The sequence below is a fragment of the Cuculus canorus genome, chromosome 7, assembly GCF_017976375.1.
Source record: "Cuculus canorus isolate bCucCan1 chromosome 7, bCucCan1.pri, whole genome shotgun sequence".
Taxonomy (NCBI): domain Eukaryota; kingdom Metazoa; phylum Chordata; class Aves; order Cuculiformes; family Cuculidae; genus Cuculus; species Cuculus canorus.
This window is the reverse complement of record NC_071407.1, coordinates 29,898,904-29,915,071: the sequence shown is the minus strand read 5'-3', so window position 1 is coordinate 29,915,071 and position 16,168 is coordinate 29,898,904. Positions and strand designations below refer to the sequence as shown.

General features: G+C 44.3%; 2 protein-coding genes across 14 annotated transcripts in view; one reads left to right on the top strand and one right to left on the bottom strand.

Annotated features, from left to right (window-relative positions):
• CTBP2 (C-terminal binding protein 2) overlaps positions 1–7,250 on the top strand; it is a 142,834-nt gene extending 135,584 nt beyond the window's left edge. For 3 of the 7 annotated variants that reach the window (XM_054070916.1, XM_054070920.1, XM_054070919.1), the window contains 5 exons: positions 2–216; positions 702–832; positions 1,619–1,746; positions 2,563–2,680; positions 6,308–7,220. In XM_054070916.1, coding sequence (XP_053926891.1) covers positions 2–216; positions 702–832; positions 1,619–1,746; positions 2,563–2,680; positions 6,308–6,488 — 773 coding nt within the window. In that variant the 3' untranslated portion in view covers positions 6,489–7,220. Of the gene's footprint in view, position 1; positions 217–701; positions 833–1,618; positions 1,747–2,562; positions 2,681–6,307 lie in introns of all 7 variants that reach the window. The other 4 variants (XM_054070918.1, XM_054070917.1, XM_054070914.1 and 1 more) reach the window with 3 other exon arrangements.
• Positions 7,251–8,637: 1,387 nt separating this feature from the next.
• Positions 8,638–16,168, bottom strand: part of ZRANB1 (zinc finger RANBP2-type containing 1) — a 45,622-nt gene continuing 38,091 nt past the window's right edge. For 4 of the 7 annotated variants that reach the window (XM_054070921.1, XM_054070922.1, XM_054070923.1 and 1 more), the window contains exons 10-11: positions 14,593–14,822; positions 8,638–12,952 (exon numbers count right to left, since the gene is read on the bottom strand). In XM_054070921.1, coding sequence (XP_053926896.1) covers positions 12,734–12,952; positions 14,593–14,822 — 449 coding nt within the window. In that variant the 3' untranslated portion in view covers positions 8,638–12,733. The remainder of the gene's footprint in view (positions 12,953–14,592; positions 14,823–16,168) is intronic. The other 3 variants (XR_008450624.1, XR_008450622.1, XR_008450623.1) reach the window with 3 other exon arrangements.

The window sequence follows — 16,168 nt, the reverse complement described above, 5'->3', positions numbered from 1 at the left end:
GGTCGCACTGCACAGGCAGTCGCAGTCCGAGCCAAGGCATTCGGCTTCAACGTGATATTTTATGATCCATACCTGCAGGATGGGATAGAGAGGTCCCTGGGAGTCCAACGGGTCTACACACTCCAGGACCTGCTCTATCAGAGCGACTGTGTCTCGTTGCACTGTAACCTTAACGAACATAACCATCACCTCATCAATGACTTCACGATTAAGCAGGTAATTCAGCTCACATGCACAACCAAGGAGAGTGCTCTGCTCTTCAGTGGACAAACCCTGAGCATCAGTGATGGCCACGGGGCCCTCTGTGATCACGGCCGCAGCGAGCCAGTGCCTTAGTGCCTACGGGCTGCCTCCAAAAGAGCTGTTTGCATCCAACAGCCCATCTTTATCAGGGGGTGTTGTGCTGCCAGGTAAGCAAGTCCTCTGTGCCCACGGTGTGGAGGTGACGATGGGATCAGGCTTTGTTTGCTGTTACAAGCTGGAGCTGGACCTTCCACAAAAAAACCCACACGCACTGGTAGGGTGACCCCACCTTACAGTTGAGGGGATTTTGCTTGGGGCAGGACCTCAGCCTCTCAGCAGGAAAAGTGGGGTGCTGTCCTGGCCAGAGGTACCCTGCAGCACTGCTCTTTCCGGGTGGGGGTAGGACCGTGTCACCACATGGAACTCACTCTCATTTTTCTTTCCCTGGCTGCCACCAGATGAGGCAGGGAGCGTTCCTGGTGAACACAGCACGTGGAGGGCTGGTGGACGAGAAGGCCTTAACTCAAGCTCTCAAGGAGGGACGGATACGAGGGGCTGCGCTTGATGTGCATGAGTCTGAACCATTTAGGTAAAGCTCTAGTTTTTCTCTCAAGTTCTTGTCCATAGCGGCGTTTCCACGGGGTGTGCAAGACTCACGTGCACTCTCACACAGTGCCAGCGCTGGGGGACACTCTTGCTGGCTTGAGAAAAGACCTGGCACCTAGCAGCATCCATCGGGCAGGGGCTGGCACAGGTGTCCAAAGGCACACTGGGAGCTTAGAACAAGAAGAAGCACTTGCTAGTGTGCGAGAACTGATTTACTGTGTGAGTGTTGGGGCATTTCTGCCCACAGGCTCCTGCTAGCCAGGAAAGGCTGGTTCTAACTGACAGCCTGGCTCCTCTCACTGCAGCTTGAGGATGGAGGTAGTACTGGTATTTTGCTTGTGTTTTCAGAAGCAACATTAAAGAAAGTGCGCTCCTGCACAGGGGGTTCCCCCATGTCCAGCCCCTCCCACCTTGTGCTGGGTGACTCACATCCCCACACTCCTGCAGAGACACCTTCAGGCACTTATTCCTGTGAGAACATTATGAACAACCACCCAAGAGGTTGTTTTTTTTCATCTCTGTTGGTTCTTTTGGTGCATTTTCAGTTTGTGCCATGCATGGGAGCTGTGCTTCCTCCGCAGAACTTCTGTGCCTGTTCCAGGCTGGCAGGACCCTGTTAGGCTCTCTCCAGCCCAGGTGCCACGGGTCGGGGACTAGAGAGGGAGGCTCACATATACAGGTGGCAGACCACAAGCCTTTTGCTGATCATAACATCTTTTAGTCTCTTTTTAAACCTTGATTAATTATTTTTTTTTCTCCCTCTTCCCAGTTTTGCTCAAGGCCCATTGAAAGACGCTCCTAATTTAATCTGTACTCCGCACACGGCTTGGTACAGTGAGCAGGCATCACTAGAGATGAGAGAAGCTGCTGCTACTGAAATACGGCGTGCGATCACAGGTACTCAGCCCCACAGAGAAGCTGGGATTCGCTCACGTGTGCACTTAGAATGTGAGCCAGGAGGGGTAGAGGCAGGGCTTCACCCTGCCCATGCCTCGGCAGGAGACTGGGAAAAAGGTGTAACCCTGATTCTCTTCCCAGCAAAGGAACTGAAGAACCAAGTTCTGCTTCCCTGTCGTTAGGCCATGTTTGTGGTTGGGTGAGGCGTTTGGGGGATTTTTGTGGTTTTTTTGTTTTTTAAAATCAGTGGGGCACCTGTGCAGCATGGCAAAGCCTGGTGTCTGGGACCTGGAAGAAAAGGACAGTGTAGCAATAATTGCTAACCGTTTTTCTAGTGCTAACCCAAAAGATAGAGCAGTCCATAGCCAGCTGCATGCCAAAACCAGATCCTAGAGCATTGAAGGCACCTGTGTCAACTCTTGCTGTAGCTGAGCTTGCTCCAAGATGATGGGCACAATAGTCCAGCAAATGAGCGGTTCATTTGTCCTGAAAACTGCCCCTCTTGTTAAAAAAAAAAAAGCCAAGCTTCGTGTCTGGCCAAGCCCTGCTTTGAAATCAGCACGCTCGAGGCAACATCTTTCCTGAAAGCAGAGAGTTGGAACTTGGGATAGGAAACTGGTTTCCAGCCCTGCACCTCAAGACAGTCAAAACATCCTCCTGAAACAAGGGATATGGGATTTCTATGCCCCTGCCTCCCCCTCACCCCCTGCCTTTATACCAACAAATACAGTGGCATGGAAAAATTGTAGCTTATAATTAGAGGATGATAAAGCTACGACTCGGCTGACACATACTTCTTTTTATTACCAATTCCAGGACGCATCCCAGAAAGCCTAAGGAACTGTGTGAATAAGGAATTCTTTGTCACAACAGCTCCATGGTCAGTAATAGATCAGCAAGCAATTCATCCAGAGCTCAATGGTGCCACATACAGGTAAGCCCGAGAAGTGGACTCTGGCAGCCCAGCGCAGCAGCGGGCTCCCCTGCAGAGGTGCCCTTTGGGGTTCCAGCTACAACGTGAGCCTGACAGCCCAAGAAACAGCTTCTACGCTGACTCAGCCAGTGACGGTGAAGTCCCCCATCCTTGGGGACCTGTAGTCACACTGCAGGGATTACTAATGCTGCTTGATTTAACCATGGGTTTGTAAAGCCTCCCATTTATAAAGCCTTCGTTCTGGTGGCCCAGCAGCCACGTGTGAGTGCCAGGTGTCCCAAACACCTAAACAAACAGGACATAACCTATAAACTTAAAGAGAAGCAATTACAGGTTTGCTTTGCAGCTCTGTCCGTGCACCGACTGCTTGGGCTGTGAGCCTGGCCCAGTTTGTGGGTTAATGAGCCAGGGGAAAAAACTCCAAATATAGGTCCATCGCCAGGTGGCCTAATTGCCACCTAAATCCCTGAGATTAGGGTTACTTATTGGTCCTCTTTGGACAGCTCAAAGCGTGCTGATAGGAGACGTTAGGCAAGAGGACTCAGCTGGAGCATGGGCAGCCTTCCGCATATCACCGTTGCCAAAAATACTCCGGGATACAAAAAAACCCATCCGTGGGCACATCAGGCTGTGCTGCTGGGCAGAGGCGGGCAGAAGTGCATTCGGCAGCAGAGGCCTTGTGAAGGCACTCATGTGCCATGGCCTTGCACGCTCACACCTGCCTGCAGGTCACAGGCAGCGATCGCTTTGACCAGAAGAATGTGTAGACTGAAACATCTAACCGTGGTGACAGCATCCATCTAAGAGCAGTGCCTTTATCTTGGAGCTAAGTCTTGGCGTCCAGGCTTAACCTTTGCCTCTGCAGGGTGCCTCATCCTTGCTAAACTCCTTGGGAGCCACTGCTCCGGTGTCCCCTTAAGCTGGCAGCTTCACTGCCAGGTAAAACCTGGCTTCCCCTCCAGCCTTCCCCCTCCTCCTTCTCCCAGGGCGATGGCAGCAGCAGGGACGTGCTTGTGGTTGAGACCCTTGGTCCCCACACATCCAACAGATGGAGGGGTTTGGCCTCACTGTCCCTATGTCCCATATTCTGTGTGATCAGCTCAAAAAAAATTCACATTTCTTCACCTTTCTCAAACTCACTGTCACTTCTTGGAATACATACAACGCTCTGCTCTTAGAAAGGAAAATGAACTAGATCCACCCGTGTTTGATCCGTGCTCTCTGATTATGTGAGGAAGATGCAGCTCACCCTGCGTAGAGGGAAAACATACAAACTGGGGGTGGGTGTTCAGAGGTATTCATGCAGGTATGATTTGAGTCAGCACACTAGCGCCCGGCAGTTCAGAGCATTCAAGATCATTCCTCTGCATAAGAAGGATATGGAATCCTCAACATAAGAAGGATAAGGAGCTGTTGGATCGGATCCAGAGGAGGGCTATGAGGATGATCAGAGAAGTGGAGCACCTCTGCTATGAGGACAGGCTGAGAGAGTTGAGGCTGTTAAGCCTGGAGAAGAGAAGGGTCTGAGGAGACCTCATAGCAGCCTACTGGAAGGGGCTGCAAGAAAGCTGGGGAGGGACTTTTTACAAAGGCTTGCGATGACAGGACAAGGGGGAACAGGTGTAAACTGGAGAATGGCAGATTTAGACTAGATGTGAGGAGGAATTTCTTCACCACGAGAGTGGTGAGACACTGGCAGAGGTTGCCCAGGGAAGTTGTGGCTGCCCCATCCCTGGAAGTGTTCAAGGCCAGGTTGGATAGGGCCTTGGCAGCCTGATCCAGTGGGATGTCCCTGCCCATCGCAAGGGGGTTGGAATTAGATAATATTTAAGGTCCCTTCCAACCCAAACCGTTCTATGATTCCTCACCCAGTTTTTCAAAGGAGAAAGGCTTTCTTGCTGTTCAACAACCAGTTAGAAGGTACAGAACGAGAGGCAGTCCCATTATCATAGTGGATGCTTACCCAAGACTCATGCCCAGCCTGTACACCTCACCATGGTTGTGTGGGCATGTTTTTAGCTGGTACAGCAAAGCCCAGTCTCCAGCTTTGTAGGAAGAGCTGCAGAAGAAAGGCTCAGCAATGAAAAGGAACAGGAAGGATGACAGAAGAGCAGAGATGAGTGTCATGAAGGCAAAGCAGCGTTACAGGCACGGCAACAACAGCCACCACCCTTTGGCGCACATTGAATGCCACAGTATGTGTTACAGAAAAGAAAACCACACAAGGGTGCAGGAAAGGAGCACTGGGATCCTGGGAGCACTGATTGGTAATCGCTGTTCAGCACAGCAGCTCAGATACTGCTTCTGGTGTCCTGGTGTCCAGTGAATGAGCTGCAAGAAAGGCAAATCTTGTTCCCAGCGAGGCTAACTCACTCGCATCGGTACTTTAGCTTTCTTCTGTTCTACCTTCTAGTCTGATGTGATTCCTTTTCTCAAGAGCATTTGGTTAGTTTTAATTAATTTGTGCCCATGTATTGATGGGATACGAGGAGTCTGTCTCAAGTTTTAAAGGCATCAAGCACAGCTTTTTTTGGAAAAGCCCTCTCAAAGCAAGTGATTTCTGTTTCAGTCTCTTTTAAAAGAAGCTGAGGTGTTAGGTGTTGCTGACAGAAACTTCAGTGTCAGGCATAAAGGTTTCAGTTAATTCAAATCTTCTAAGAAATACTGGCTCCAACCTGGGCAATTATGCTCAGTTTTCTCACAGTAGCGCCAGGGCTGTATGCTCCAGGGCCTGCAAACAGCCTGCAGGACAGAAAAGCATCATTTGCCCTGTCGAGAAGAGTCTAGGTCGCAGCCTGGAGTTCATTTATACCCATTGTTTTCTCCTCCTTGAGCTCATTGGCAAAATTATTTGTCTCCTCCTAGAGTTAAGCACTGGGAAATAGTTACTGTAGGTCATGGTATCACAGCTGTAGTATGTACTCTTAGAATTAAGTGTTGTATTCAGGCAAACAATACCATAAAGATTTAGAACAATGTGACTTCATATAAAATACCTTTGTAATTAATAGCTAATATTAATTCTATCATCACCTTCCTTCTCTCTCTTTCACTGGAGTAGGTGGGGGTTTTACATACATGAGAAAAATCTATAAATAAAATTTGTTTCCTCTCAAAGCATAAAAAGGTACTGGCTCATCAAGTGTCAGCACCCAAATATTCTTTGTCGGTCACAACTTGCTTGGGGTTAAACACAAAATGGGAGAAAAAAACCTACATACACAAACCATGTTTGGTTGCAAAGTCAACGCGGTGCTTTTGCTTGGTGCTCTCTGCTTTGAGCTTGGGCAGCGCTAGTTTCAAATAACTCTGAATCTACCAAGTTACCCTCGTGAGGCACCAGTGTCAGCATTTATTGCTGCAGCGTTCATTAGTACTGCCACACAGGGGGAAGGAAGGGAGGTGGGGGTCATCCTTATTAAATGGAAAACAGCAATTTTGACCCACAGCAGTGTTGCTTTAATATTGAGCTGTCCCTCATAACTTAAATAAAAAACAGACTCTAGGAGAGAAGTGGAGTCTCGTCGCTGCTTGTTTTCTCCATAGCCTCTACAGTGGTGGTTGGGGCAATTGCACTGTCTGTGGTGAGCTGTGGTGTGACAAATCTCCCTCTGTCCCCTCTCCCAGGTATCCACCTGGGATGGTCAGTGTCGCACCAGGAGGAATTCCAGCAGCTATGGAGGGCATCATTCCTGGAGGCATCCCCGTTACTCACAATCTTCCCACAGTGGCACATCCTTCCCAAGCTCCATCTCCTAACCAGCCCACAAAACACGGGGACAACAGGGAACATCCCAACGAGCAATAGCAGATAATTTAAAAATCATTCAATAAACTTGGGACCAAGAGACATTGGAAAAGAAGTTATACGTGAACTAAAAAACAATTTGATACGAAATTTGCAATGTTGATTTTGGACAGATGCATCATTGATGTTCCAGTGTTAACGACAAAGCGATAGCAGTCAAGACTGGGGAGAAGCCCTCAAGAAGTCACCTGCTTACCGAAGAGCTGAAAACTAGGATGTGATTACATTGATGATCAACTTCTGTTATTGTGTGTTAAGTTTCCTTCATTTGTGCATCAATCACATGAATAAAAATAGATTTTTTTTCCCTTCAATTCCTTGGGAAGGACAGGGCTTCTGCACCTGTTTTCAAACCATTGCATTAAGCAATCCTTTTGGAGTTAACATAGAAATGTAAGAGGAAACCATTATGTGGCTTCAGCCCTTTCCTTACTCTTGTATCTGGTTACCTCTTCTAACGAGGGGCATCAGTGCTGGCTTAGAAGAAAAGAAAAAACCAAACCCAAATAATAATCCTTTTTGCAGTTTCACAGGGCCAGTGATGTGTAACAGAAGTTCTCCTGCCAGGTTTAAGTTCTAGCCATTCCAGCCAGGATCCGTGGGATGGGGAGGGCAGAAGGGGCTCCTGGCAATGGCCACTGCCTTCCCAGGCTAAAGACAAAACAACCTGCCAGTCTCTTCTCTGCCTGATACACTGAATAAAGTAGCTGTGCATTCACCTCTGCCCTGCAATGATGCAAGAAAAAAAGATTTAAACAAAAAAAAAAAAAAAAAGAAAAAAAGAAAAAAAGAAGAAAGTATTACGTTTCACACACTATTTGTACTCAAATATATTTTCTCAGTTTTAAATCTGCAGCTATTTTATCAAGTGGAAAAAAAGTCTTGAGCTGGAAAGGGTTCAAGAATAATGTTGCATTTCCTTATGTCTCAGGAAACACTTTTTATGGTAACTTGTCAGACTGTCTATGAACAAAACCCACTTTTTTAGACATTGATAAAAGTCTTCTTTTCTTCACGTGATATTTTATACAAGAACACTTCAAAATGTGTTATTAGATGTGACTGATTTTAACAAATCCTATTAGATTTGTATCAACTAGTTACATGTTATATTCATAGTCTTTTGTGAATCATCGCCTTTTTGTTTTTAAAAGATGGCCTATTTTGAGCCTTTGTATGGGTACATTCCTGTTTCTGTGACAAAAAAAAAAATCTTAAGCTGTCCCAAACAGAAAAAAAAAAAAAGAAAAAGAAACCAATGGCTATCAGAAATATGTTTTGTTTTAGTGTGTTACCGTTATTGTATTTGTTTATTGTAAAGGTGGACATTTAGCGTTCAGTGCAGTTTTCAATAAAAGGTGATAAAATTTCTACAATTTCTGAAAGGTAAGAGCTCTCGCTGCCCTCCGACTCACGCTTCAGAAGTTCCTTAAGAAGGACATTAAGAATGCACCGTAAGGTACGGAAATGTAACTTAATCACACTGTGCCCTCCTCCAAAACCCTAAAATGAGTTCACAGTAGAGTGGGTAAGTTTCCATTAAGTCAGGCTTCCGCACCTCTGGCCTGTGAGTAGCAGCTGCAACCTGCTTGGGTCACGCTCAGCAGAAGGGCTATGCTTACAAAGCCACCACTGGCATCGGTCAAGGATCGGTCATGAGCTTCCTGCAGCAGACTGAGAAACACAGTAGAAACTCTGTTCCAGCTTGCTGTGTACAGGTCAGTTTTAAAGTGGAACTGCAGGGAAACGCTGGCTAAATTCCATTTCCTATCCAGACTTTCACTGGTGCTACTATAACCTGTAAACTTATTGAGAATCTGTGAGTATTTAAAATGAAGCAGAACATTATATGCAGGCGCGGTGGAAAAAGATTGCTGAGGCTGCCATTGAGCTACAAAGGCAGCTACACCCAAGACAACAATTTAGACTCAAGAAATGAAGCATTAACAAATCTCTAGAGAGTAAAGCTGAAAACACACCTGGTATGTGCAAGCTACCTCAGGTCTCGCTGTTTGTGTTGTTTCCATCCTTTCACATTCTACACAGTGCTTTCACATTATGCACGTGTGTCTGGACACACGGGGCACCAACGGGGCAAAGAGCTTGGTCTGGAAAGGCACTAAAAAAATAAGCTGAAACCAAAAAGCATCTGGGTTACAAAACTGTATTTTGTTTGCTTTAAATTAAACGGAAAACTAGTTACCAGCTCCAAACACATTAAAATTAAGAGGTCACCTTTTGTAGATGAGTGACCATTCTGTCAGTGATCGACACAGCACACCAGTGATCAGCCACAAACACCGCGAGAAACCAGGAGGATAAAACAGGTCAGTTACAGAGAAGGGAGTTAAGAAATAATAGTGATGTGATGGTGAAAAACATTTAATTGATGTTAAGGTTTAGTTATTTAAAAAATAAACTAGGTCTAGTGCTTTCACTTGTTTCTAAAAAAACAGTTGTATCCCCGATGAGTGGAAGTACTTCCCCGTTTCGCAGGATCTTGTGTGCCAGTGGTTCATCGTGCATCCGCTGCCAGCAGTGGACTCGGACCCAGGACAGCAAGAGGCTCGGCTCAGACCCTCCGCAGAGAACAGCAAAGGCTGGATTGTTCATCCACTACCCAACCTCCCTCTCAACCAAAACCAAGGATGGATGCCAGCATAGGCAGACAGCTTCACCTGAAGTGCTACAAGCTCTACAAGAGTGGCAATTATGTGATCCCAAGGGTTATCAACTAAAGGACACGTTTTGGTAACAAGACTGCAGTTTTAGATCTTCCCCTCCACTACTGGGTTTCAAGCACCTGCAAACACCAGCAAACCACGTGAAGGGAAGATCCATGGAGGCAGAAGAGGATCATCACAGTTAAAGATACGCTGAACCACCAGGAAGCTGCACGGAGCAACTTTCGAACAGAATATAACTGGGCAAAGAAACAGGAGATAAACAGTTGCTGCTGATTTGTGCTGTTCCTTTGCTGACAGAGCCATGCTGCTGTTGTCACACTCAAAGAAGGCAGGTAGGGACTCACTCCACTGATGGTGGATGCGAGAGTAGCTTAAAACAAGCAGCTTGAAGGTGACATAAAACCTAAATAAAACCTAAGGGGTTAAGGGAAGTTACTGAACAATAGGGGCAAAAAGGAAAAGCAGCAATTAAAGAAGAGATTTTAAGTGCACACAAACCAATGTCATTAATGGAGTAAACAAAATCTAGTAATGTTTGCCATAAGCCATGCAGCAAAACTTTAGAAGAATCCAGAATTACTAAATTTTAATATATTAAAAACAAAAGAAATACAGGGAATCGCACTGAGGAATTCATAAATAAAACCAGAAAAACCGACCAGGTGTCAAGGAGGTAGCAATGAAAAGCCAAGTTCTGCACTAGGAAAATGTGTGCTACTGTGAGCAATAATGAGGAAAATAACATTGAGAAACCCAATTGTAGAGATAAATACTTGGCTAAAAGAGCAGAACTTGCCGACAAGCTGCAAGGTAGCATTTGCAAATGAATCTCAGGACCGGTAAACTTTCAAGTATGTGATTCAAGGAGAGGACCCATTGACATACACTGACTACCGTGCTAGCACAAAGCAAGGGGTTGCATCTCTTTAATCTACAGGTACATGAGGTTTGGAGTACTTTGATTTTGAAAAAGATAACTTCACCAGTTCTGAAACGACCTGTGAAGCATGTTCACCTGAACAAACCATTTTACAGCACATCAGAACAAAACAATAGTGATCAAGAAAGCCTAGAGCTCTGAAGTACCAGGACTGTCCTCTCATACCAGAACTAGGTAAATACCAGAGAGCACGGTGCATGCTTTTGACAAACAGCTGAACTGAGTGCGTGGTGAACTGCCACTTGCCATGGTGAAGTGTTGGTTGGGGACGGGGATCGTCAGGCCACAAGACAGGCTGCCCACACACAGCAACAGGAGATAAGGAATAGCGTGCTCGTCACATTTGGCTCAAGGTAGACTTTCACATTGGTTATTCTCCCCATGATATGAGGAAGCTTAACTTCCTTAAACGGAACAGCACTGCCCAAAGCGAAGGGGGATGTTCAAACTCTGCACAGCATTTTGCACACCCTTTGAAGTTGCCTGCTGAAGGTGGGAGCTTATCTCTTTGTCCATTCACATAGTGGTCTGCACAGGCAAGCTGGTCCTGGGTAAGCCAGGATCTGAATTTACATCGATCTGACTACTGAACAAGAACTTCTGATGCTGGCATACTTAGTCCTGAAGTAGAAGGACCTCCAGAAACATACCGGGTTACACCACAAGAGATGAACCAAGCACATGGTGCAGACCAGCTCAGATCACGGAAATTCTCATCCCAGCTTACACCACGTTCACTTCCCCTGACAGAACAGCTTCAAGTCCTTTTATACCTTGTCTAGCTGAGGATTGCACTGCAAGGTAAGAAAAAGGACAAAAAATAAAAAATAACAATTTAGAAAGCAAACTTGAAACAGGACCATATCTTGTTAAGAACCTCTTTAGTATCTGCAGTTTGCCTATTTAGTTCAGGTAAATCGTACGTACATTGCAGAAAAGCATGCATTCTTTTACCTGAAAATTTGCGCATGCACCGATCAGGAGATCTGACGGCCAAAAAAAGGTGGAGACATTTCATAATAAACCTCAATGGAATCTGTGATGGGAAAATTGCTAAGTTAATACAGTACTTCATTATTTCTATACTTTTGGTGTGGTCACCAAGTTTATGTAGGAGTTGTGCACATTTCAACACCATCTAAGCAGCATTTGGGAGAAAAAGCAGCAAGTTCCTCAGGGTTTCCATAGCTCTGAATGACACAAAAATATGTGCTATGGGGCTTCTTTCGAAGTTCTAATTCAAACAATTTCATCTACTGCAAAATTCCTTATTCAACCACCACACCACCGAAAGTGCTTTTCAAGACAACCTGAATTGCACTGTATATGTAAAAACTGGCATTAACCTTTAGTGTTTAAGTGAGATTTTTAGATAAACTTTATCCATTACAGGTTACATGGCTAAAGTTATCAAATATAATAAAATTTCTACTGGAGAATATACTCTGAACTTACAATCTCAGGAACTTACATAGGTTTAAGTATGGCCACATCAATCAACATGCAAGAAATTCCCAGGTTTACATACTGAGAGATATATAACAGTGCTTTTAAAAACAACTTTAGCATAGACTCTTCTTTTTAATTGGAACTGCCGAGTGTATTCTCACTAGATTTAGCAACCGAGGAGTAACCCTTTAAAAAGGGTTTTTTTTTCATTTGCAGCAATGTTGAAGTTGATGAAAGAATAAATGGTAAAATGATATATAGTTTGTATCACAGCAAGACAGAGTTCTGACAATAAGAAATAATCGTGTCCAAGTTCTCTGATTTCACTCCGTTTTTACTATATGCTCACTGGAATAAAACCCCTATACTTTAGGTCAATTCTGTGAATAAATATTCTTATGTAGACTGAAAGGAATCTATTAACTATTAAAGAAGAAAAAAAAAAAAACAACCTTTCTCAGGAAACAAATCATTTCACTCAATGAAAAATTTAGTTTCTCTTCCAGTTTGTTCCATATTGTTTAGATTTTATTACGTGGGCACAGCTGTAATGAAAATATTAGTAAAATAATGAATGCATTTTTGCTTCTGACTTGCTGCGGGTGTTTTGTGCAAAGAAAAAAAAAAACCCTCACCATCTGACCTGGGCACTCGTGAGATTTCACAGAAATGGGCCTTGCACAGAAACTTGTCAGAGTATTGAAAAGGTGATGTGGAATACCAGGTTCTACTGCAAAAGAATCTCGGAGGGAAGAGAGATCCGTCTAACATGTGCTTTCAGAAGTGCCCTTATTTGAAACATTTCTTTGCAATAATTAAGATGCTGGTATACTTTTCCTATTACACGACCTCTTACACAACCACATGCGGTACATTTATAGACAGATTTACAATCAGAAAGAAAAAATGGGGTTTTTTTTCCTGTCTTGATAATAAAATTAGCTGTTCTTTGTTTCTTTTTCTTTATTTTTGTACAAACTGTAGTCCAGCCCATTTCGCTCTCTTCACGCAGCCGATGAGCTTCTAGACTCTCTCCGTGCTGGGCAGAGAAATCCTTTACAATCTGTTTCCCCTACAAGTGAGTCATTCCACAACAAACTGCTAGAGCACAACGTTAACTCCGGGTCAGACACTCTGCACTGGTAGTCTTCATTTCAATTTCTTCATCTTCATTCATCATCATCATCCTCGTCTTCCTCGCCATCGGAAAGGGATGTACAAGGGCGGATCTGTCGGTAGCGATCGAGCCACTTCTCCACCATCTGGGTGACCAGTGGATGATTACGCCTACGAGAGCTTTTCTGCATCGCAACGAGAACCCCTCCTTCTGTCACACAGCAGTCCAGCCATTCCCGAAGCAGCTTTTCTTGCTGCTCCTCATTACCTATCTTTGGGGGAGAGAAAACACATTGAGAATGAGGCTTGAAGCATGATCAGCAAACTTGAAGCAAGCCAGCAGCAATACTCAAATACCCAGGCTCAGGCAGCAATGAAGTTCCTTTTAAAAGCTGACAGGGTTAGCGCACTACTTCACTGCAGCTGGGAGTCTCTGAAAGCCAAAATGAAGTACACTGTATTTTCATCCAACATTTGAAGGCTCTGGAAATATTCTCCAGCTATTCTTCCCCTCTAAGTGTTCCAGATGTGTATTTCTAATACAGCCTTCCTATATTTCAATTAGTGGTGAGCAACTAATTACTTAAGTACCTGGGGACGTGGCTCGACAGTGGCTGAACATGAGCCAGCAGTGGCCCAGGTGGCCAAGAAGGCCAACAGCATCCTGGCCTGTATCAAGAGCACTGTGGCCAGCAGGCATCGGGAAGTAACTCTGCCCCTGTACTTGGCACTGGTGAGGCTGCACCTCGAATCCTGGGTTCAGTTCTGGCCCCCTCACTACAAGACAGACACTGAGGGGCTGGAGTGCCTCTGGAGAAGGGCAAGGGAACCGGGAAAGGGGCTGAAGCACAAGTCTTATTAGGAGTGGCTGAGTAAACTGGGATTGTTCATCCTGGAGAAGAGGAGGCTAAAGGGAGACCTTATCACTGTCTACAATTCCCTGAAAGGAGGATGTAGCAAGGTGAGTGCTGGTCTCTGGAGTAAGAAGCGACAGGACAAGAAGAAATGGCCTCAAATTGCACCAGGGGAGGTTTAGATTGGATATTAGGAAAAATTTCTTTACTGAAAGAGTGGTGAAGCACTGAACAGGCTGCCCAGGGAAGGGGTAGTGTCTCCCTCCCTGGAGGTGCTAAAAAAATCGTGTAGATGTGGCACTTCGGGAAATTGTTTAGCGGGTACAGTGGTGTTGAGCTGAGGGTTAGACTGGATGATCTTGGAGGTCTTTCTTAATCTTAATGAATCGATGACTTATAGGAGGCAAAATCTATAAGGAAAGTAAGTCCTAAAAGAGCCTTCTGGCTTTAAAAAGCAGTTTTTAGGAGTCTAGCAGTTCTTAACAAGAAACATTTCCTATTGCAAGACTTAAAGAATGTCTTGCCGAAACAGTATCCTTCTCTAGACTTATAAGGCCATACTTTGTATTCTCCTCTATCTAGCAGGGTGCCCACTTTTTGCAATTACTTCTGTTTTTCCTCCCTTGCCACATGTACACACTTCTATTAAGTAGTTCCCATTTCTATAATAGTCATTAAATAAGAAATGCAGAAAAAGTGGTATAGGGTATAGCACATGGTACTTGTCAATATTTATGTTAGATCCTTTAAAATAAAAGGCATATTTCAGTCTCACATTCATGTTGGAGTCCTTAATCCTGGGTCTGTTTTCAAGGTACACTTGTATTCACATGCACTGTGAAGCTATATTCAATTTACAGAGCTATAAATAAGTGCCAAGTTTGTGGAAAAGTATTTTTCCAAATCATTTCAGATGATGGGAAAGGGAGCAGAATTAACAGAACAGCATATTCCTATGATTCTTTAACTACAAAACCACATGGGGTTACAGAGATTGCTGAGGCCACAGCTTAGGAGCAGTTGTGAAAAAGGCTACCAGCTACACAAATATTTCTTACCTCTTGAGCAGAAAGGAAGTGAATGTGCAATAATTTCCTCTCGCTATCCACCAACGGTAGAAAAGTAACAGTAACATCATCGTCAGTGTTCAAGTTAGCACCAGCACCTCGATTGCCATAACCATCATTCTCCATGGCAACCAGAGCAGAGAAATGGCCCCTTGTGTAGCCCAGAGCAATAGGACTTTTCCAACAAAAACTCTGTTCCCATAACAAAGGTAAATATACACCTACGACAAATTAAAACAAAGGGTAAGACTCAGAACTACATCATTCAGCAACAAAGAATTTTGATACAAACTGTTTGCATTTGGCTAAACACAGTGACAGCAGCACATTAACAAGCGTTTAAGACATACTTGGTTTGGTCTACATGAACACACAACATGCTTTTCAGTACAGGTAATCATTATTAGGTTAACATGAGATTAGTAGAGTGTCTCTGCAACTGTACAAGTTTAGACATAAATATAATGGCTTTTACAACCCATACCGCGTTACCATTCCCCTAAAATCTCCACAGTACAGTGATAAACAAAAAGTTAGAAAAGCAGGCTTTTCTGCTTGGGAATTCTTCTCAAATATAAAAACAAGTCTAAAGAAAAAAAACCAAACCCTGATTCTGCTTCACAGAAATAAAAGCAACAGTCAGATGCTTATTTTTACCAGAACAAAAATTCCACCATCTGCTTACAAAACTTATTATTAAAAGAACTGCCTGCACTATATATTATTTAGTACCTAAGTCTGTAGCCTATCCCAAAGACAATGGGATTTCTCATCAACACTGTGCTGATAGATTAAATTAACCCACATCAATTATACATAGCTTGTCTCAAAAACACCCACCCAAAGGCCAATGCTGTTTTGCTCAGGTACAACGAATTACTGATGTCGCAGATGCTGAAAGAAGCTGCAGGTTTTTTCCCCCCACCGTTTTTAGCAATAGGTCATTTGCTTGAGGAGCACCAAGGCTCAAAATACAACTAGAACTCTTTTCTTCTAGGAACATAAATAACTCGTGGTGTGTACTGCTGCAAGACAACTTAAGCAAAAGCATGCCTTACCTTGTGACGGCTTAAAAATAGCCACGCATAAACTTAAGTGCACATGTAGCATAGCAACCTTTCATAGTACAGCTGCTGCCATCAAATTAGGAATAGACACTGCAGCAAAACAAGGCACTTCACTTCTCCAACTTCCATGGAGACAGAAGGGCAAAGCTAAAACGGAAACCTGAGGCAGCAGGTGGCTTTGGAGGTTTTTTACTGAAGTTTAGAACTCATCTTTCCTCACTGCAACAAAAATTAGTGGGGTCTACAGGTAAATACTTGTTCCTTTCAAAATTCATTTCCCTATCTCTATTATAACCCACAATCTTTCTTTCCTCTTTCTTTTCTGGTGAATGTAATCTTAAACGCAGGCAGGTGCTATACAACAACTCAGAGAAGCCCAAGCTCTCCTCAAAGCTTCACTGAAGGTGCATGTGCTACGCAAAGCCCACACACAAGCCCAGAACAGCAAGCCCTTGTGCCATTTACAGGAGACTTGTCTTTGCAGCCCAAGTCCGTTGCCT